This window comes from Gracilinanus agilis, chromosome 2, assembly GCF_016433145.1.
Source record: "Gracilinanus agilis isolate LMUSP501 chromosome 2, AgileGrace, whole genome shotgun sequence".
Taxonomy (NCBI): domain Eukaryota; kingdom Metazoa; phylum Chordata; class Mammalia; order Didelphimorphia; family Didelphidae; genus Gracilinanus; species Gracilinanus agilis.
In genome coordinates, this window is record NC_058131.1 from 574868167 (window position 1) to 574885771 (window position 17605).

At 42.7% G+C, this 17605-nt stretch overlaps 1 protein-coding gene across 1 annotated transcript in view; it reads left to right on the plus strand.

The window, feature by feature from the left end:
• Positions 1 to 13253: 13253 nt before the first annotated feature.
• DAPK2 (death associated protein kinase 2) overlaps positions 13254 to 17605 on the plus strand; it is a 157611-nt gene continuing 153259 nt past the window's right edge. The window contains exon 1 of the mRNA XM_044660124.1: positions 13254 to 13334. Within this exon, the coding sequence (XP_044516059.1) occupies positions 13254 to 13334 (81 nt within the window). The remainder of the gene's footprint in view (positions 13335 to 17605) is intronic.

A 17605-nucleotide genomic window follows, 5' to 3' on the forward strand; every position in this document is an offset into this window, starting at 1 on the left:
GTTCAGATCCTGCCTCTGACCCTTATTACTTGTGGGACTGAGTAAGACCCTTCACTTCACTGGGCTTCAGTTCTCTGTCTGTAAAGTGTGGAGGTTGGACTAGGTGGCTTCTTAGGTTCCTTCCCTGCCAAGATCTATAGTCATTCATAAGAATACCAAAATGAGATTGGTTGAGCCATTATCCAGGATTAGTCAAAATTTATCTTCTCCCTTTTGTATACTATATCATAATGGGAATGGTGAATAGAGAGAAGCAGGAAGAATAATGGGAACTGATTTAAAGTGAAGAAAGGGTCAGAGGCAGCTAGGTGACTCAATGGATTGAGAGCCAGACCTAGTGATCAGAGGTCCTGGGCTCAAAACTGACCTCTGACACTTCCTAGCTATGTGACCTGGGACAAGTCACTTAATCCCGACTGCCTAGCCTTTACTGCTCTTCTACCTTGGAACCAATACACAGTATGGGTTCTAAGACAGAAGGTAAAGGTTTTAAAAAAACCAATTAAAAATAAAGTAAAGTAAGCAGAGCTAATAAAACAAATAGTAGGGCTTCATTTTTACTCGAACTCAACACACACAAATTCACATATACTTGGCTGGCAATTAAAAAAATAAAAGACATTGTTGATAGCTGTAGACTGATACAACCATTCTAGAAAGCGATCTGGAGTCATGTCCAAAGGGCCAGCAAACTAGGCATATCCTTTGACCTAGCAATACCACTACTAGGTTTGTATCTCCAAAAGATCAAAGATAGGGGAAAAGGGCATCCTTGTACAGAAATGTTTATAGAAGCTCTTTTTGTGGTGGCAAAGAACTGGAAACTGAAGGGATGTCCGTCAACTGGGGAACGACTGAACAAGTCATGGTATATGATTGTACCAGAATACTGTTGTGCTATAAGAAATGACAAACGAGATGATGACCAAAAACCCTACAAAGACTCATATGAAATGATGCAAAGTGAAGTGAGCAGAACCAAGAGAACATTGTATACAGTAACAACAATAATGTAAAATGATCAACTGTGAATGACTTAACTATTATCAACAAGACAAGGATCCAGGACAACTCCAATGGACTCAGGATGGAAAAGGCTAGCCATTGCTATAGAAGGAACTGATGAAATCTGAATGCACACTGACACATACCATTCTTCACTTTATTTTCTCCATGAATTTTTCTCTAGTTTGTGATGTGTCTTTTTTCGCAACATGATGAATGTGGAAATGTATATCTTAGGATAACACATTGTGAGATTTAAAATTAATATACAATAACTCCAAGTATTATATTTTATAAGATGTATTAATAATCACTTGAAGTAGAGGAAAGTAATAGCCTGAGTAAAGACCATTTTCCCAGATTGCCAAAGCGGAAGAGAGAGAAAAAAAGGGCGGAGTTATACAAAACTTTATCTATACAACATAAGGATGTGATGTGGAGACAAAAGGAAAGGGATTGTGGGAAATGTAGTTCAAGGGTACAAAATTCTAATTACGCAATATGCACAACCTATATCATATTACTTGCCATCTTGGGGACCAGGGAAGGGTGGGCAAGAGAGAATGTGGATTGCAAAATGTCGGAAAACAATCATTAAAAATTATGTTGAAGTAAAAAAATTAAAAAATTTTAAGCAGAAAAAATAAAGGCAGGAAAATCTGTAAAATAAAACATTTTAATTATGAGCTAAATCTGTGTCATTTTCCCAGTCACCCATAGTCTTGTAGCAGTTTGCCCAATCAAGCTCATTCTGGCACTGAGAAGCATTAGTTTGAGTCATTACACTGTTTTGCACCAAATATGAGTTCCTATATCAGTCTTTGTCCCTCGTTCTCATTTGTAACAAGTCATGTCTCTGTCAGAGCAGTGCCTCTCCTTGTTTCATTAATGCTAGTTATTAATAATGGCCCCAAGTACAAGAGTAGCGATGCTGGCAGTTCTGATAAACCAAAGAAAAGTTGTAAAGTGCCTAGATATGTTTATAAAAGAAATATTTATTAAATAATGGGATTTGCTATCAAGCTTGATTTGAAACTTACCCCCAAGAGTCTTGGGTCCTACTGTATATAATAAACACAATTATGTAAAAGGATAGAACAAAAGAAAATGAAATAGAATGCTGTGAGATTATAATGATCAAGGTTGGCCCTGAAGAGGAGGTGAGAAAATGCACTTTCTTTACTTTTTATTCTGAGATGGGAGACTGTGGTGGTCTAGCTTAATGTATATTGTATTTATAAACTGTTCCAAAAATTTTTTAAAACTCTTACCTTCTATCTTAGAATGAATACTGTGTATTGGTTTCAAGGCAGAAAGGCAGTAAGGGCTAGACAATGGGGATCAAGTGACTTGCCCAGGGTCACCCAGCTAAGAAGTCTCTGAGGTCAGATTTGAACCTAGGACCACCCATCTCTAGGCTTGGCTTTCAATCCACTAAGTCACCCAGCTATGCCTCCAACATTTTTTTTTAAACTGGATTTCTCCATTCTTTAATAGGGCAACATTTCAAAGGTAGAAATCTAAGCTTTCTGAAGAGAGCAGGGAGAAGGAGCAGAAGTAAGAAAGAGAACATAGTGTAGGAAGGAGGAAGAAAATAAGCATTTATGTAGTGCCTTCTATGTGCCAGGCATTGTGCTAAGTGATTTTTTATAAATATTATTTCATTTGAAATAACTGGAAAGAGTATTGGCTTTGGACTTACAAGTCTTGGATTCAGTTCTTCTCTCTGATTCTTATTAGCTGACATTCTATAACTATGTCATTTTAACTCTCTAAGATTGTAAATGTGATCTAGAAATATGGGGTTTCTATTAAGCTAATCACTGCACCAAGACTTTAGGGACTTGTATTACTATTAAAATATAGTACCCCGTTGGGCCCATTCCCCCAGCTGAATGCTAGTATTTGCAGGTTGAAATCCCATAAAACAATGGCTACTTATTCTTTCTTTAGGGTTCTAGTGGTAACGGCAACTAGGTGACACAGTGAATAGAATGCTGGGCCTGGAAACAGGAAGACTCATCTTCCTGAGTTCAAATCTGGCTTCAGATACTCACTAACTATGGGACTCTAGGCAGGTCACTTCACTCTATTTGCTTCTGTATTCTTATCTATAAAATGAGCTAGAGAAGGAAATGGCAAAGTACTACAGGATCTTTGCCAAGGCAAGCCTAGATGGAGTCACAAAAAGTTGGAGATGACTTACAATGACTAAAGACCAACTCAGTAATGGAGGACTGTGGCTCTAATACTTTTACTCTTGATTCCTTAACAATTTATTCCTCATGAGTAGAAAATAGGGGCAGCTGGGTGGCTTAGTGGATAGAGAGCCAGGCCTGGAGTTGGGAGGACCTGAGTTAAAATCTGGCCTCAGACACTTTCTAGCTGTGTGACTCAGGGCAAGTCACTTAACTCCCAGTGCCTGGCCCTAATCGCTCTTCTGCCTTGGAACTGATAGTTAGGATTGATTTTGAGATGGAAGGTAAGAATATCTGTGGCTGGATTTGAACTCAGCTCTTCTTGACTCCAGTTCTAGTGCCCTATCCACTGAATCACCTTGCTGCCTCCACAGTTCAGTCATTTTTTAGTTGTGTCTTACTCTTTATGATTCCATTTGGGGTACTTGAGTGGTTTGCTCTTTGTTTCTCCAGTTTTTTGTGTAAAAAATAAAATGAATATATAATTATAACTTAAAAAATATTAAGGTTTTATAAGGTTTACTAGTAGTCACTAGAAAATAAAACCACGTGCCATGCTAGCTTAGGCTGTTTAAACAGCGCGCTGTTCCCTGCTGCCACGCTCTGATAGGAAGTAAAAAGAGGAAGAAGAACGCCAGTCCTTCAGTTTTGTCTTCCAGTCTACATAGGTGTGTAATGACATAAAGCCAGTAGGCTCATGGGAAATGTAGTTCAAGGATCCCAAACTTTCCAATAACACATTTGACAGATGAGGAAACCGAAGCAAAGTGAAGTGATTTGTCTACTGCTAGGAAGGTAGCACAAATATTATCTCCATAATATAGATGAGGAAATTGAGTCAAAAAGAGAAGCTGCTTACTCGAGGTTATAATTAGGATGGAAATTTAGGTCTCCTGCTGTCAAGTAGTTTATTCTACTATGCCAACTACTACAAGTTGAACTCAGGCCATACACTTTGCTGGCATCCTGAAATATTTGTTCATTTGTCCTATGCTAGTGCTCTTTCCACCAGATTCTAGAAACATGGATCCTTCTCTGGCAGCTTGGCAAATCTATAGTACTGAACTCAAGTTGGTGATTGTTCTAATGATTCTTCAGATATTTGACAGTTGTATGACCTTGTGCAAGTCTCTTGATCTCTCTGAGAACCATTTTCCTCATCTGTAAAATTGGGATATTACTACTTTTCTACTTTTGGGATTATTTTTGGAAGCAAGGGAGATAATGTTGAAAGCCCTTTATAAAGCATCCCTTTCCCCCCCTCCCCCTTCTCTTTCTCTTCCTCCTCCTCTTCCTTCTTACTTTATCTCTCCTCTCCTTTTTTTGACTTTGGGGTGGGTAAAGTTGGTGCAAGAAGCATCTACCTTCTTGTTTTCCCTTATCAGGAAAAAGGTTTTCTGGAGGAAAAAAAGGCATGGAGGACATATTCCAGATACCTGTATTTCACTTTCCAAAGCTGTAGAATCTTATTTTCACTAAAGATTTCCTATTCAATAAATTCCAGTGGCTCTTTATTGCCTGTGGAATGAGATATAAACTCTTCTATTTGGCTTTTAAAGCCTTTCATAACCTAGCTTCCATCTATTTTTCTAGCTTCTGTCTCTATTACTCTGTATCCCCCACTCTACAGTTCAGCCAAACCAGTTCGGAGTCAACATGCGTGAAATACCTACTATGTGCCAGGCACTGTACAAAGTGTTAAGATTGCAAAGAAAGGCCACAAAACAGTCCCTGCTCTCCAGGACCTCACAGTCTAATGGAGAAGACAAATAACTATGCACAAAAAAGATACATATATATGCATATATATACATATACACAGGATAAATTAGAGCTAATCTCAGAAAGAAAACACTAAGATTAAGCACTGGGAAAGAATTCTTGCAGAAAGGGAGACTTTGGCTGAGATTTGAAAGAAGCCAGGAAAGGCAGGAGGTGGAGATGAAGAGGAAGAGAGTTCCAGGCATGAGAGCCAGCCAATGGAAATTCCTGGAGCTGGAAAATAGCGTTGTTGTGACTGAAGAACAATAAGAGCAATATCACCAAAACCCAGAGTACATGGAGGGACTTTGTTGCTGTTCAGTTGTGTTCAACTCTTTGTGACCCCATTTGGGGTCTTCTTGGCAAAGAGACTAAAGTGGTTTGCCATTTTCCTCTCCAGTTCATCTTACAGATAAGGAAACTGAGGCCAACAGGGTGAAGCGACTTGACCAGAATTATACAGCCAGTAAATATCTGAGTTTGAATTTGAACTCAGGAAGATGGGCCTTTTTAACCACAGGCTAGGCAGGCAGTCTATCCACTGCTGCCACCTAGTTGCCCACGTGAAAGTGTAATTAGATTGGAAAGGTAGAAAGTGGCCAGATTTTGAAGGGCTTTAAATGCCTCTTCCTCACACAGAGGACCCCGTCTTTCATCTCCTTTTTTTTTTTTTTTTTTTTTTTTTTTTTTACACTGGACATTCTTCCACTCCTTATCTTTTGTGGCTGGACTGTGCTCTTTCCTTCATAACATCTCTCCCTCCCTCCCATTAAGATGCACCTCAAACACTACTTTCTCCAGGAAGTGTTTTCTGATCCCCCATTGGCTAGTGTCCTCCCGGCCCAACTACCTAGTGATTTCCCCCTATTATTCCATTCCCATATCCCATATACACACTATTTTGTCTCCCTCAATAAAATGTAAGACCCCCTGAGGTTAGGGGATTATTAGATCATAGATTTGGAGTCGGAGTCAATCCCTCTCAGTTTTACAGTAAAGAAAACGGAGGCAGAGAGAGAGAGTAAATGCCTTGCTTAATGCCACACAGGTAGGAAATCTCCCAAACCCTCTGACTTCAAACCGACCGTGCTACTGAACCACACTGTCCCTTTCCTCGAATTGTTTGGCTTTTTTTTTTTCTTTTCCTTTTACTTTGTAATGTCCAGTGCCTAAAGCGGCGCCTGGCAAACAGTAGCACTTAATAAACGTTTATTTGTTTGATTGGTCCCGGTCTTAGAAGTTCTCCATAGACTCTGCTAAGGTTAAGGATTGCTGGAAGCTCTCAGGATCTAGTTTCCCCCTTACTCTCCCCCCGTAAGGCTTCGGGCTGCCAGCAGAGGACGCCCCAATCCCCACGCCCTTTCCCGGGGCCGAAGGGTTCTCCTCTAACGGGTGGCTAAGTCCAAGCCGCCCCGCTCCTCCCCTTCGGCTCCTTATCTGCGTCCCTCCTCTCCGGGCGCACTCGGAGAGCTGGAGCGGAGCGGGGCGCAGTCTCCGCGGTGCCCGTGCCCGGCGCAGCAGCGGCAGCGACCCCAGCAGCAGTAGCAGCCTTCCCGCGGTGAGTAGCGCCCCTGAAATCGGACGGGAAATGGGAGGGTTCTTCCAGGACCCGACGGCTGCAGTTCGGCTTTGCTGGGCGTCCAGCACCCAGCGGAGAAGGTGCAGTGACAGCCAGCCAGAGCTTCTCAGGCTGGTCCTTCAAGTGAAGTTGATTCTGGAGCGCCTCAAAACACTTTGCCATCCTCCATCCTCACTCTTAGCCGTCGCGGTCCCAACCTAGCCTTCTAATTTTCCTCGCTCCTTGTCAGTTTAATTTAGCGCATTCTGCGGGTTTCCTGAGCCCCAAAGTGAGTGTCCTCTTCCGCCTCCTGTGCTACCTCCCCAGACTTCTCCACTTGGACAACAGGCTCCCTCAAGGCTGGAGGGTAGATAGGTAGAAAAGTAGGGGGCAATTCCCTCTCCGGTTGGCTGCTCTCCTAGTCTTTGGAGAGCGATGGCGCGACTCAAACTGGGGTTCTAATTAGACTGTGATTCTCCAAATACCTCTGTCTCATCCTCTTAGCTCGTGGAGACCTCGCTACGGTAATTCCCACCTGTCCTAGGGCGTAGGGGCTGTTTTCTGTTCAAAGCTGTTGGCTGCAATGGAACTGGGGAGCTTGGTGATAGTTATAGTCCTTCACAATCCCACTCCTCTTTCCTCCCCACGGTTGTTTCTTTAAACTGGAAAGTGAGAAGTTGCTTTATTTTTTTCCCGGGGGGTGGGGGGAGGAATGCCCTCTTCTGACCTGAGTTGACGGGGCTGATTTTAGGTATACAGCAGAGAAATCTGAGACACCTGGTTTGACTGGTGCTTCTTCTCCAGGCCCAAGATTAGTTGTTTTTCTTCATGGTGCCTGCCTTTCTCCATCTAAAACTCCGGGTCATCCTTGCTACCTGGGGGCAAGAAGCCAAGGAAGCTGAAGAACAACAACGACAACTTCATACATCTTTTGAAAAGTTTACACAACACTTTTCCGCACCTGCATAGAAGGCAAAAAACAAATATCATCCCCATTTTACAGATCAGAAGGCTAAGGCTCAGGGAAGTTTAGTAATTTGCCTTAGATTATATAGCCACGAAGTCTTGGGGCAGGATTCATACCCAAACCTCTATACTCTCAAGACCTATACTTTTCTGACTGTATTATACAGATCTTTCCAACTTTGAACTTGAGAAAGATGGAAGTTCTTTTAATACTAGTCCTAACACCCAAGTGTCATGATGCAGAGTCTTTATGTATCTGTATGGATGTATCTGTAAGTTAGCATATTTGTCACCTACTCTGATTGTCTTCTCCCCATGACCCCATTTTATAAAATATGGTACAATGGCTACAAAGTTAGGCAATCTTAAATACCCTTCACCAGGAGTAGCTTTATTTTCATAAAGCTAAATTGCAGGACTTGGGTCTAGAAGGGATTTTAGAGACCATCTTTTTCATTTTACAACTGATTGAGAGCTAGAGGGATGGGAAGTTACCTGCCAAAGATGATACAGAAGAATAAGGATTTTAACTCTGGTTGTCTTGTTCCAGAGCCATCCCCCCCCCCATTATCCCATGCAGCTTCTTGGGGCTCCAATACATGTTTGGTCTTAGTAATTGTAGAATCCTAGTGGACTGTGAGGTGTGTGAGATGTAAGAAGCTCCCACTACCCCCTGAGCTTTGCCCATTCCTATTATATCTTGGAAAGATGGACTGACCAGGGCAAGGACTAGGGACTGGGAGGGAATAGAAGGAAAAATTGAGGAGCTATAGTGTGTTGAGAGATAGAAAGACTTGAATAATCTTGCTCACATGGGTAGGGAAAGGAGATGGGGCAGAGATCCTTTTATACCACCCCAGATGACATTGTATCCCTGATTTCTTGGGAAAAATCATGTACTAATTAGAACTGCAGATGTTCCTGTCTCAAAAGGTCGCTTCTTTCACCACTGAAACACAGTCCTAGGGAACTTCCTAGTGGAGAGTTGGAACTTGCAGTGGTATACCATACCCATAGGAGGGCGATGAGCTTTTGTGCTCCTGCTTCTCCCCTTTTTTGATATGGCCTCAGGGGACCAAAAAGTTCCCCATCTCTCCCAAATTTGTCTTTGCTTCCCTATTGATATCTGGAAATTTTAGTGAAAAGTATACTGGAGATAGGAAAAGTCATAGGTTCATATATTAAGATCTGGAAGGGGACCTTAGAGGCTATCTAGTCTAAGCTTTTCATTTTAAGGATGAGGAAGCTGAGGCCCAAAGAGATTAAGTGATTTGCCTGAGATCACAAAGATTGCAAGTGGTAGAACCAGGAGTCAAACTCAGACCCTCAGATTCCAAAGCCGACACTCTTTTTCTATTGTACCATGATGCCTTGGCTCTGCTATTTACTACTTTTATGACCTGGGGCAAGACATTTCAACTCTGGGGAAGGGTCTTATTGTCATTCATTCATGTCTAACTTTTTGTAACTCCATTTGGGGTTTTCTCAGCAAAGATACAGGAGTGGTTTGCCATTTCTTTCTTTAGCTCATTTTACAGATGAGGAAACTGAGGCCAACAGGGTTCAGTGGCATAGCCAGAGTAAGTATCTGAGACTGGATTGGAACTCAGGAAGATGTTTTCCTAACTCCAGGCCTGGCACTCTATCCTCTGTGCCACTTAACTGCCCAGAATAATGGGGCTTAGTTTCCTTATTTGTAAAAAAAGGATGTTGGACTAGATGACCCTTCAATTCTCTTTAGTGCTTGATTCTTTATAAGAATAGCTAACCTTGGGGGCAGCAGGGTAGCTCAGTGGATTGAGAGTCAGGCCTAGAGACAGGAGGTCCTGGGTTCAAATCTAGCCTCAGATACTTTCCAGCTGTGAAACCCTGGGCAAGTCACTTGACCTCCATTGCCTACCCTTACCACTCTTCTGCCTCGGAGCCAATACACAGTATTGACTCCAAGATGGAAGGTAAGGGTTTAAAAAAAAAAAGAAGAAAAAAAAAAGAATAGCTAACCTTTACATTAATGCTTTAAGATTTTCAAAATGCTTTACAAATAACCCTTTACAATATCTAGGAGATAGATATTGTTAGGATCCCCCTTTACATGCTATACAGAAGGGTTGAGTGCCTTACTCCCCCAGGGTCACACAACTTATCAATATCTGAGATCAAATTTGAACTCAGGTCTTCCTCATTGCAGGTTTCTTCCTGATTTCACTAGTCACCTAATTTGTAGAAAGAGGTGGTTGAACTAGAGGTCCCTCCAGATCTTTGATTTTATAATCTTAAGGCATCCCAGGAGAGAATCCTATAAAAATTCCTTTCATAGACTCACTCCTTTGGCTTACTATTTTGAACTTGATTAAAATTAAATTAAATTAAAATTCAAGCCTTCCCTGATAATGGGTAACTTTGGGTGGTATCAGTTTTTTTTCCCCTTTTAAACCCTTACTTTCTGTCTTAGAATCAATACTGTGCATTGGTTCCAAGGCAGAAGAGCGGTAAGGGCTAGGTGATGGGGGCTGAGTGACTTGCCCAGGGTCACCCAGCCAGGAAGTGTTTGAGACCAAATCTGAAGCTAGGACCTTCCATCTCTGAGCCTGACTCTCTATCTAGTAAGTTACCTGGCTGCCCGTAAGAGTATCAGTCTTAAAAGACTGGTCTGTGAAGATCTTAGAAGGACTATTACAGTTTTCATAAGAAGAAGGTATTTTGAGAGAGTTCGCCAATCTAAAAGAGGCAAGGAGGGAGATGGGTTTGTAGCAAGGCAGTTGGATCACTTGGTTTAATTCTGAATTTTCCATGCTGTCGGCCTGGGGACTCACAGTCCCACTACTCAGGTAGCTCTCCGTCCCCCAGGTAAGCTCAGGAGTGTTTGAATGCCTCAGATGTGCAGAAGGATTGGAGCCTGGAATTGGAGTCTCTGCCTCTAATGGAAGAGGAAGTCTGGAAGCAGGGCCAACTGCAGATGAATGTACCGAGGGCGAGTGGAATGTCACACTCTACAGAACTGGCTCCCGGCCAAGCCGATGGTCTGTTTGGCTGTTCCGGGACCACTGCCAGGGAATTGTTTTGGGGGCTTCCACTGTAATTCCAGCTGTGCATGAACCAGTAAACTAGGGCCTCTGGTAGACATGGATTATCGGAAGGAGTTTTGCATCAAAATTGAGATAGCAAAGGCCATGGCCATCCCAGGTTAACCCTGAGAGAAGCCTAAATTTGTGAGGGAGGCAGAGAGACTCCTTATCTGCTTATCATTTTAGTTGTGTCCTACCCATCTTGAACCCATTTGGGGTTTTCTTGGCAAAGATATTAGAGTAGTTTGCCATTTCCTTTTCTAGCTTATTTGACAGATGAGGAAACTGAGGCGAACAGGGTTATGACTTACCTGGGGTCACACAGCTAGGAAGTGTCTATGACTGGATTTGAACTCAGGACGGTGAATCTTCCTGACTCCAGATCCAGTGCTCTATCCCCTGTGCCACCTAGTTGGCCAGAGGCAGCAAAGTATCATAGAAATAGTACTGGATTTAGCATAAAAGGAGAGTTCAAATCCCAGTTCTGCTCCTTTGTTACAGCAATGACTCTGAGCAAACCTTCCTCTCTCTGGACCTCAGTTTTCTCATCTGTAGGTGTTATTTGATCTTGAAGGTCTCTTTCAGCTCTAAATGGAGGTGCTTTGTTATCCCCTTTCCACTAAAAGGAACCCAATCAATCTGCAAACATTAGTCAGAAAACTAAATATCTGTGTACAAGGCATTGTGGACCATCTGAGGGAAACACCAGAGATAAACTAGATTCAGAAGTCAGGGAATATAGAAACTAGTAGGGGAGAGGTCATGTATTTAAATAACTCTAATGTAAACTTGGTATATTGTAAGAGCCCAAGAAGAGGCACAAAGTAGTTTGAGAGATCTGGGGGAGGGAGTTATCGCTTCTGGCCAGAGGGATCTGGGACAAATGTGAGGGAGGAAAAGGCAGAGTTGGAGGAGGTCCAGCCCTGGGGGGAGGATGCCTGTTAGGGATGGAGGGAGGTTGGGAGGTGGAGCGGGGACATTTCAGCCATGAGCAACTCTCCTGGAACAGGAAAGCTCAGGTTATGTTGGTGGCATGATGAATAAATCATTTGCTTTGATTGGAGCATGGAATTTATGAAGGAGAATAGTGTAAAATAATCCTGGAAATGTAGGTTGAGGCCGGATGGAATTTGGGGCTTTATGTGGTAGGTCCTGAGGAGCCACTGAAGGTCTTCAGCAAGGGAATATTTTCTGGTCTATATATTGAAGAAGACTGCTGATAGGCAGGCTGCCTTGGAAGCTGGTAGACATTGGACAAAAAGGAGTCTGTTAAGAGGTTATTGCAGTAATCTAGGTGAGAGGTGCTGAGGGCCTGGATCTGGGTGAGGCGACATGGCACGTGGAAACAATAATGAATTTGCACTCAGAGTCCCTGGGCTTAGATCGTGGTGGGCAGACATTTCTCTGTGGCATTTCGGACTGGTTACTCAATGGGCTACCATTTCCTGGGGTCTTTTTTCCAACTCTAAATCTAGGACTCCACCAATAACTGGTCTTTCCCTGATTGGCTGTGAGTGGCAAGGGGATAGAGGGAGCAAATAAGCATTTATTAAATACCTACTATGTGCCAAATGCTTTACAAATATTATCTCACATGAACCTCAAACAGCCCCTCCAAGATGTAAATGCTATTATTTCCATTTTACAATTGAGGAAACTGAGGCAAATAGAAGTTTAAGTTGCCCAGAGTCACACAACTACTAAGCATCTGAGGCCATATTTGACTCCAAACTCAGGCCTTTATCTACTTCACCACCTGGTTGCCAAGTGAAATCAAAGGTGACTGAGGTTTCGAGTCTGAATAACTGGGGGAAAATGGTACCAGTAATAGGAGTACGCTTCCAAAAGAATGGATTTTTTTCTTTTCCTTTTTAAACCCTTAACTTCTGTGTATTGGCTCCTTGGCAGAAGAATGGTAAGGGTGGGCAATGGGGGTCAAGTGACTTGTCCAGGGTCACGCAGCTGGGAAGTGTCTGAGGCCAGATTTGAACCTAGGACCTCCCATCTCTAGGCCTGACTCTCAATCCACTGAGCTACCCAGCTGCCCCCAAGAATAAATTTTTCACCTTATGGAGTCTGGTTTTAGGTGCTAGGAAGAAGCTGCGTCTGATAGCACACCCCAGACAATTGGTTCCATTCAAATGTCTATTTGCCATCTCAGTTTTTCCTTCTGTAAGATGAGATGAGATTAGGTGATCCCCAAGTATCTTGCTCCAAGACTTGGGGTGGCATGGCCTACCACTGGGATAGGATATTATTCTAGAAACGGGGGGGATGCAAAGATAGCTTTTCTCTTCAGAATTTGTCATCTAGTGGGGGAGATGTGATCCTCACAGATGATTAGACTAGATCAGGGCTCGGCAACATATGGCTCTTTCTACAGGAGCCATAAAGTCAATTTTTTTCAGGCGCTGTTACAGGAGCGCACTGTGAGCACTGTATGGCTCTCACGAAATTACATTTTAAAAAATGTGGCGTTTATGGTTCTCACGGCCAAAATGGTTGATGACCCCTGGGCTAGATAATGGAACATGAGGGAAGAAGGGTACAAAGAGCCATCTTGACATGCAGGTCCAACTGAGGAAGGAGAGTTTCTGACTGGAGGTATCAATGAAGGCTTCTTGGAAGGGTTAGTATTTGAGCAAAATCTTTAAAAGAGGGTAAGATTGAAAAGGCAGATATTGGGAGGACTTTTCAAGCATGGAGAAGAGAGTGAGCAAAGCTCAGGACATGGCTTGGAGGATGATAAATGATGGTGCTTGGTTGAAGCTGGAGGAGGATGTAAGGCTAAGGATCTTGAATTTTTCTGGGACCAAAAAAGGGGTCATGAGTTGTTGGGAGTTTTTGTGTGTGTGTGATTAGAGGAATGGGGTGGGAGGCGGTTGTTATTCAGCATTTGTGTTTTGAAAAGAACCAATGGCACCATGGGGTGATGTCTTGACTTGCTTGTGCATCGGATTTAAGTGAGATAGAGTTGCACAAAGTCATCAGTCTCTTCCAGGCACTGGACTTGTGGGAGGCCGTGTGATGAGATGAAAAGAACACTGGACTTGGAGTCTAAGAACCTGGGTTCAAATCCTGTCCCTGCCACTTGTAACATTTTAAGGGGTATTTGAGGTGAGGAAGGGTATTTTCAAGATTTTAGGAGATGAAAAGGTAATTGATGATCTGTGTCATCTCTCCCCTCTCCAAATTACTTTTTCACTTCCTAAAATACCCCAAAATACTCTTCCTCATCTCCTAAAAGACCCCTAAACATTATACATTTTTCTTCTTGTGTGATTATGGGCAAATCACAGAACCGCCTTGGGCCTCAGTTTTCCTATCTGTGAAATGAGGGAGGTTGGAGGACTCCTTGCTCTCTCTTTCAGCTCTACATTTTTGATGCTACAAGATCAGGTTTGTTCACAAATGAGGCTAATTTGGTAGTGGTATAAAGTATGGATAGAAAGCAGGTTAGTCTAACAGCTGGGAGACATTTGCCAAGTGATTGTAGCAATCCAAGTAGGAGGTAATGTAGGAGTAGATTAGAGTGGTGACAATGAGAATAGGAAGGAGGAATAAGCAAGAGATATGTTGTGGGGTAGAATTGGCAGTTGCTGGCATGAGTGTGAGTGGGAGGGAGTGAAGATGTTATTGACAGAAATAGGGAAATCAGGAGCTGTTGTTGAGTCACTTTTCTATCCCATCCAACTCATCATGACCCCTTTTGGGGTTTTCTTGGCAAAAATACTGGAGTAGGGGGAAGCTAGGTGGCTCAGTGGATTGAGAGCCAGACCTAGAGACAGGAGGTCCTAGGTTCAAATCTGGCCTCAGACACTTTCCAGTTGTGTGATCCTGGGCAAGTCACTTGACCCCATTGTCTTGTCCTTACTGCTCTTCTGCCTTGGAACCAATACACAGTATTGATTCTAAGGTGGAAGGTAAGGGTTTAAAAAATTTTAAAAAATACTGGAGTGGTTTGCTATTTCCCTCTCCAGCTCATTATACCGATGAGGAAACTGAGGCCAACTGGGTGAAATGATTTGCCCAGGGTCACATAGCTAGGAAGAGTATATCTGAGGCAGATCACACTTGAACCAAAGACCTTCTATCTTTAGGCCTGGCTTTCTATCCACTAAGCCACCTAGCTGCCCCTCAAAATAATGTGTGTGTGTGTGTGTGTGTGTGTGTGTGTTTTTTAGGAGAGCAAAATGCTATATATTTTTATTTTAAAACCCTTACCTTCTATTTTAGAATCAATACCGTGTATTGGTTCCAAGGCAGAAGAGCAGTAAGGGCTGGGCAATTGGGGGTTAAGTGACTTGCCCAGGGTCACACATCGAGGAAGCATTTGAGGCCATATTTGAATCCAGGACCTAGGGCTGGTTCTCAATCCACTGAGTCACCCAGCTGCCCCTCAAAATGCTATCTTTTTATTTATTTTTAAAAATTAATTAATTAAAAATATTTTCCCATGTTTCCATGATTCATTTTCTTTCCCTCTCCTTTTCTCTTCCCCCTCCCAGAGCCAACAAGCAATTCCACTGGGTCATACAAATGTTATCACTTGATATCTATTTCCATATTATTCATTTTTGCTCTAGAGCCATCTTTTAAAACCAAAACCCCAATTCATATACCCATATATACAAGTGATAAGTCATATGTTTTTCCTTTGCATTTCTATTCCCATAGTTCTTTCTCTCAATGTGGATAAAAATGCTATCTTTTTATTTTAAAAACTTTTAATAAATTTCCATGTAAATTTTCTGAAGTTATATAATCTAAATTGTCCCCCTCCCTTGTTCCTTCCCTCCTCCTGGAGCTGCAAAATGAACAAAATAAAACATACAGGAATACAAATGAAGCCAGTAATTATATTGAGATCCAGCAAGCCATAAACAGTCAGCTAGTATTTAATAAGCACCTACTATGGGCCAGGCACTGTGCTGGGGATGCAAAGAGAAGCCAAAGACTGCTCCTGTTCTCCAGAACCGCAGATCCAGTGGCGGTTCTGTATTTGGACGCCAGCCAATAAAGGGGTTTTGCAGTATTTATTAGGGACCCAAGACAACCTGCCCTGGGGCTAGAGGGGCTTTCATGAGGAAGATTCATATCTCACACTCTGTGATGGATACTCAGGTTAAGGGAAGAATGAAGGCTTTTCCCAGAAGGACTTTGGATTGGCCCCGGAACGCCAGCACACAGGAAAGCGGTTGAATGGATGTGGGGAGAAGCCATGGCCCTCGTTGTGGGGTGGGAGGATGGGGGGGTGGCGCTCATTAAACCTGTTTCCTTCCTCCTGGAAGGGAAGGGACTGTGTCCAAGGGATTGAGCTCCAGGTTGCGTGAAAGAAAGGGGGTGAAATTTATACATCTCTGAGCCTCACACCTGCTGCCATATTGACCTTTATAAAACTCACCCTTGTGTAATACAAGCTCCATCAGAGCTGGCTAAAATAATCTGATTGTCTGACAGAAGAAAAGCTCTCCGGGAAGGGAATTTTTGGATCTCTTTGAGTCTCTACAGATCGTTGGTTTTACCTTTTTTGGGGATTTGTTTTGTTTCGCCTTAATTGCTTTAGGCGGCAGGTACCAGGTGAGGTGAGTAGATGAGACGCCTGAAGGTTGGGATGGGGGAAAGAATAATTCTTTACATTTCAGTGGGGCTCTTATTTTTAAAAATTCTTTCGGGTTCCTCATCTCCCTTCAACAACACTGAATGTAAGCGTTATTGCCTCAGTTTTACTATTTAGGAAACAGAAATACTTAGAGAAGTATTGAAAGATTGTATAGTGGACAAATGCTGGATTGGAAGTGAGAGTTCAGAACATTGCTTCACCTTTCCCTTGCTTCAGTTTTCCCCTACTGCAAAATGGACTTCTACTAAGTGCCTTGTAGTGATAATTTAGGATTCTGATAGATTTAGGAATAAGCCACAGAGGCTTTTCCTCATTTCCCCAAGCACTTTTTCCCTCTTGAAATTCCTTTGAGTTCTTTTGTGTTTACTCACAGGCTTAAAGGTTGTAGCCCCACAGTGGTGTAGAAACTCTTTGAAAGCTGAGGTTGTTTTGTTTTGGTATCCTTAGAAAATGACTCCCAGACTAGAGCCCTTAAGTGTTTGTTAAATTAAATGGCATTGAAACCCCAGCCCAGTCTTAGGGTTTGAGTGGCACCTTTTTGTTTGTTAGTTTTTTCATTTAACTTGCTTCTGGACCAAGTGGATGTCATAGACAGGAAGCTGAATTTTAAGCCACCAGCCTGGGGTTCAAATACTCTGTTGCTGTCCTTTAGTCATATCCAATTCTGTGAAGGGAAAGACCTCTGTGTTCTTGAATTTCTCTTCAAACAGGCAACTGTCTTAAAGCCTTCAAATTACTGCCAGGTCTGTTCTTCCTAAGTAGCAAGTATCCTGAGCTCTAGACCTTTCCCAGCCACTCATCCCCGGAACCCAAACTTCCTTTTTTTTTGTTTAGTCATTTTTCAGTCCTGTCCAATTCTTCGTGACCCCATTTGGGGTTTTCTTGGTAAATACTGGAGTGGCTTGTCATTTTCTTCTCCAGCTCATCTGACTGGTAGGGAACTGAGGCAAACAAGTTGAAGTGACTTGCCCAGGGACACACAGCTAGTAAATGTGTGAGGCCAAAGATATTGGAGTGGTTTTCTTCTCCAGTTCATTTGACAGATAAGGAAACTGAGGCCAACAGGGTTAAGTGACTTGCCCAGGGTCACACAGTGAGGAATTGTGTGAGGCCAGATTTGGACTCCACCTAGCTGCCCTTTTAGGTTTGGTACCATCTTTATTTCTTCAAATGCCAAGTCTTATGCATTTACCTCTCCAGTATCTCTTTCGAATGTCTCTCTTCCTCTCTACAAAAATGGCTACCACCTTAGTTCAGGATTTCATTACCTTTCACCTGGACTATTTTAATTGCCTCTTAATTGGTCTTTTGCTTCAAGTCTGTCTGCACTCCAGACCATCCTGCATATACTGGCAAAGTGATAGCCTTTAAATTCAGATCTGGACATGTGATTCCTCTACTTAATCAACTCCAGTGGCTTCCTACTCCC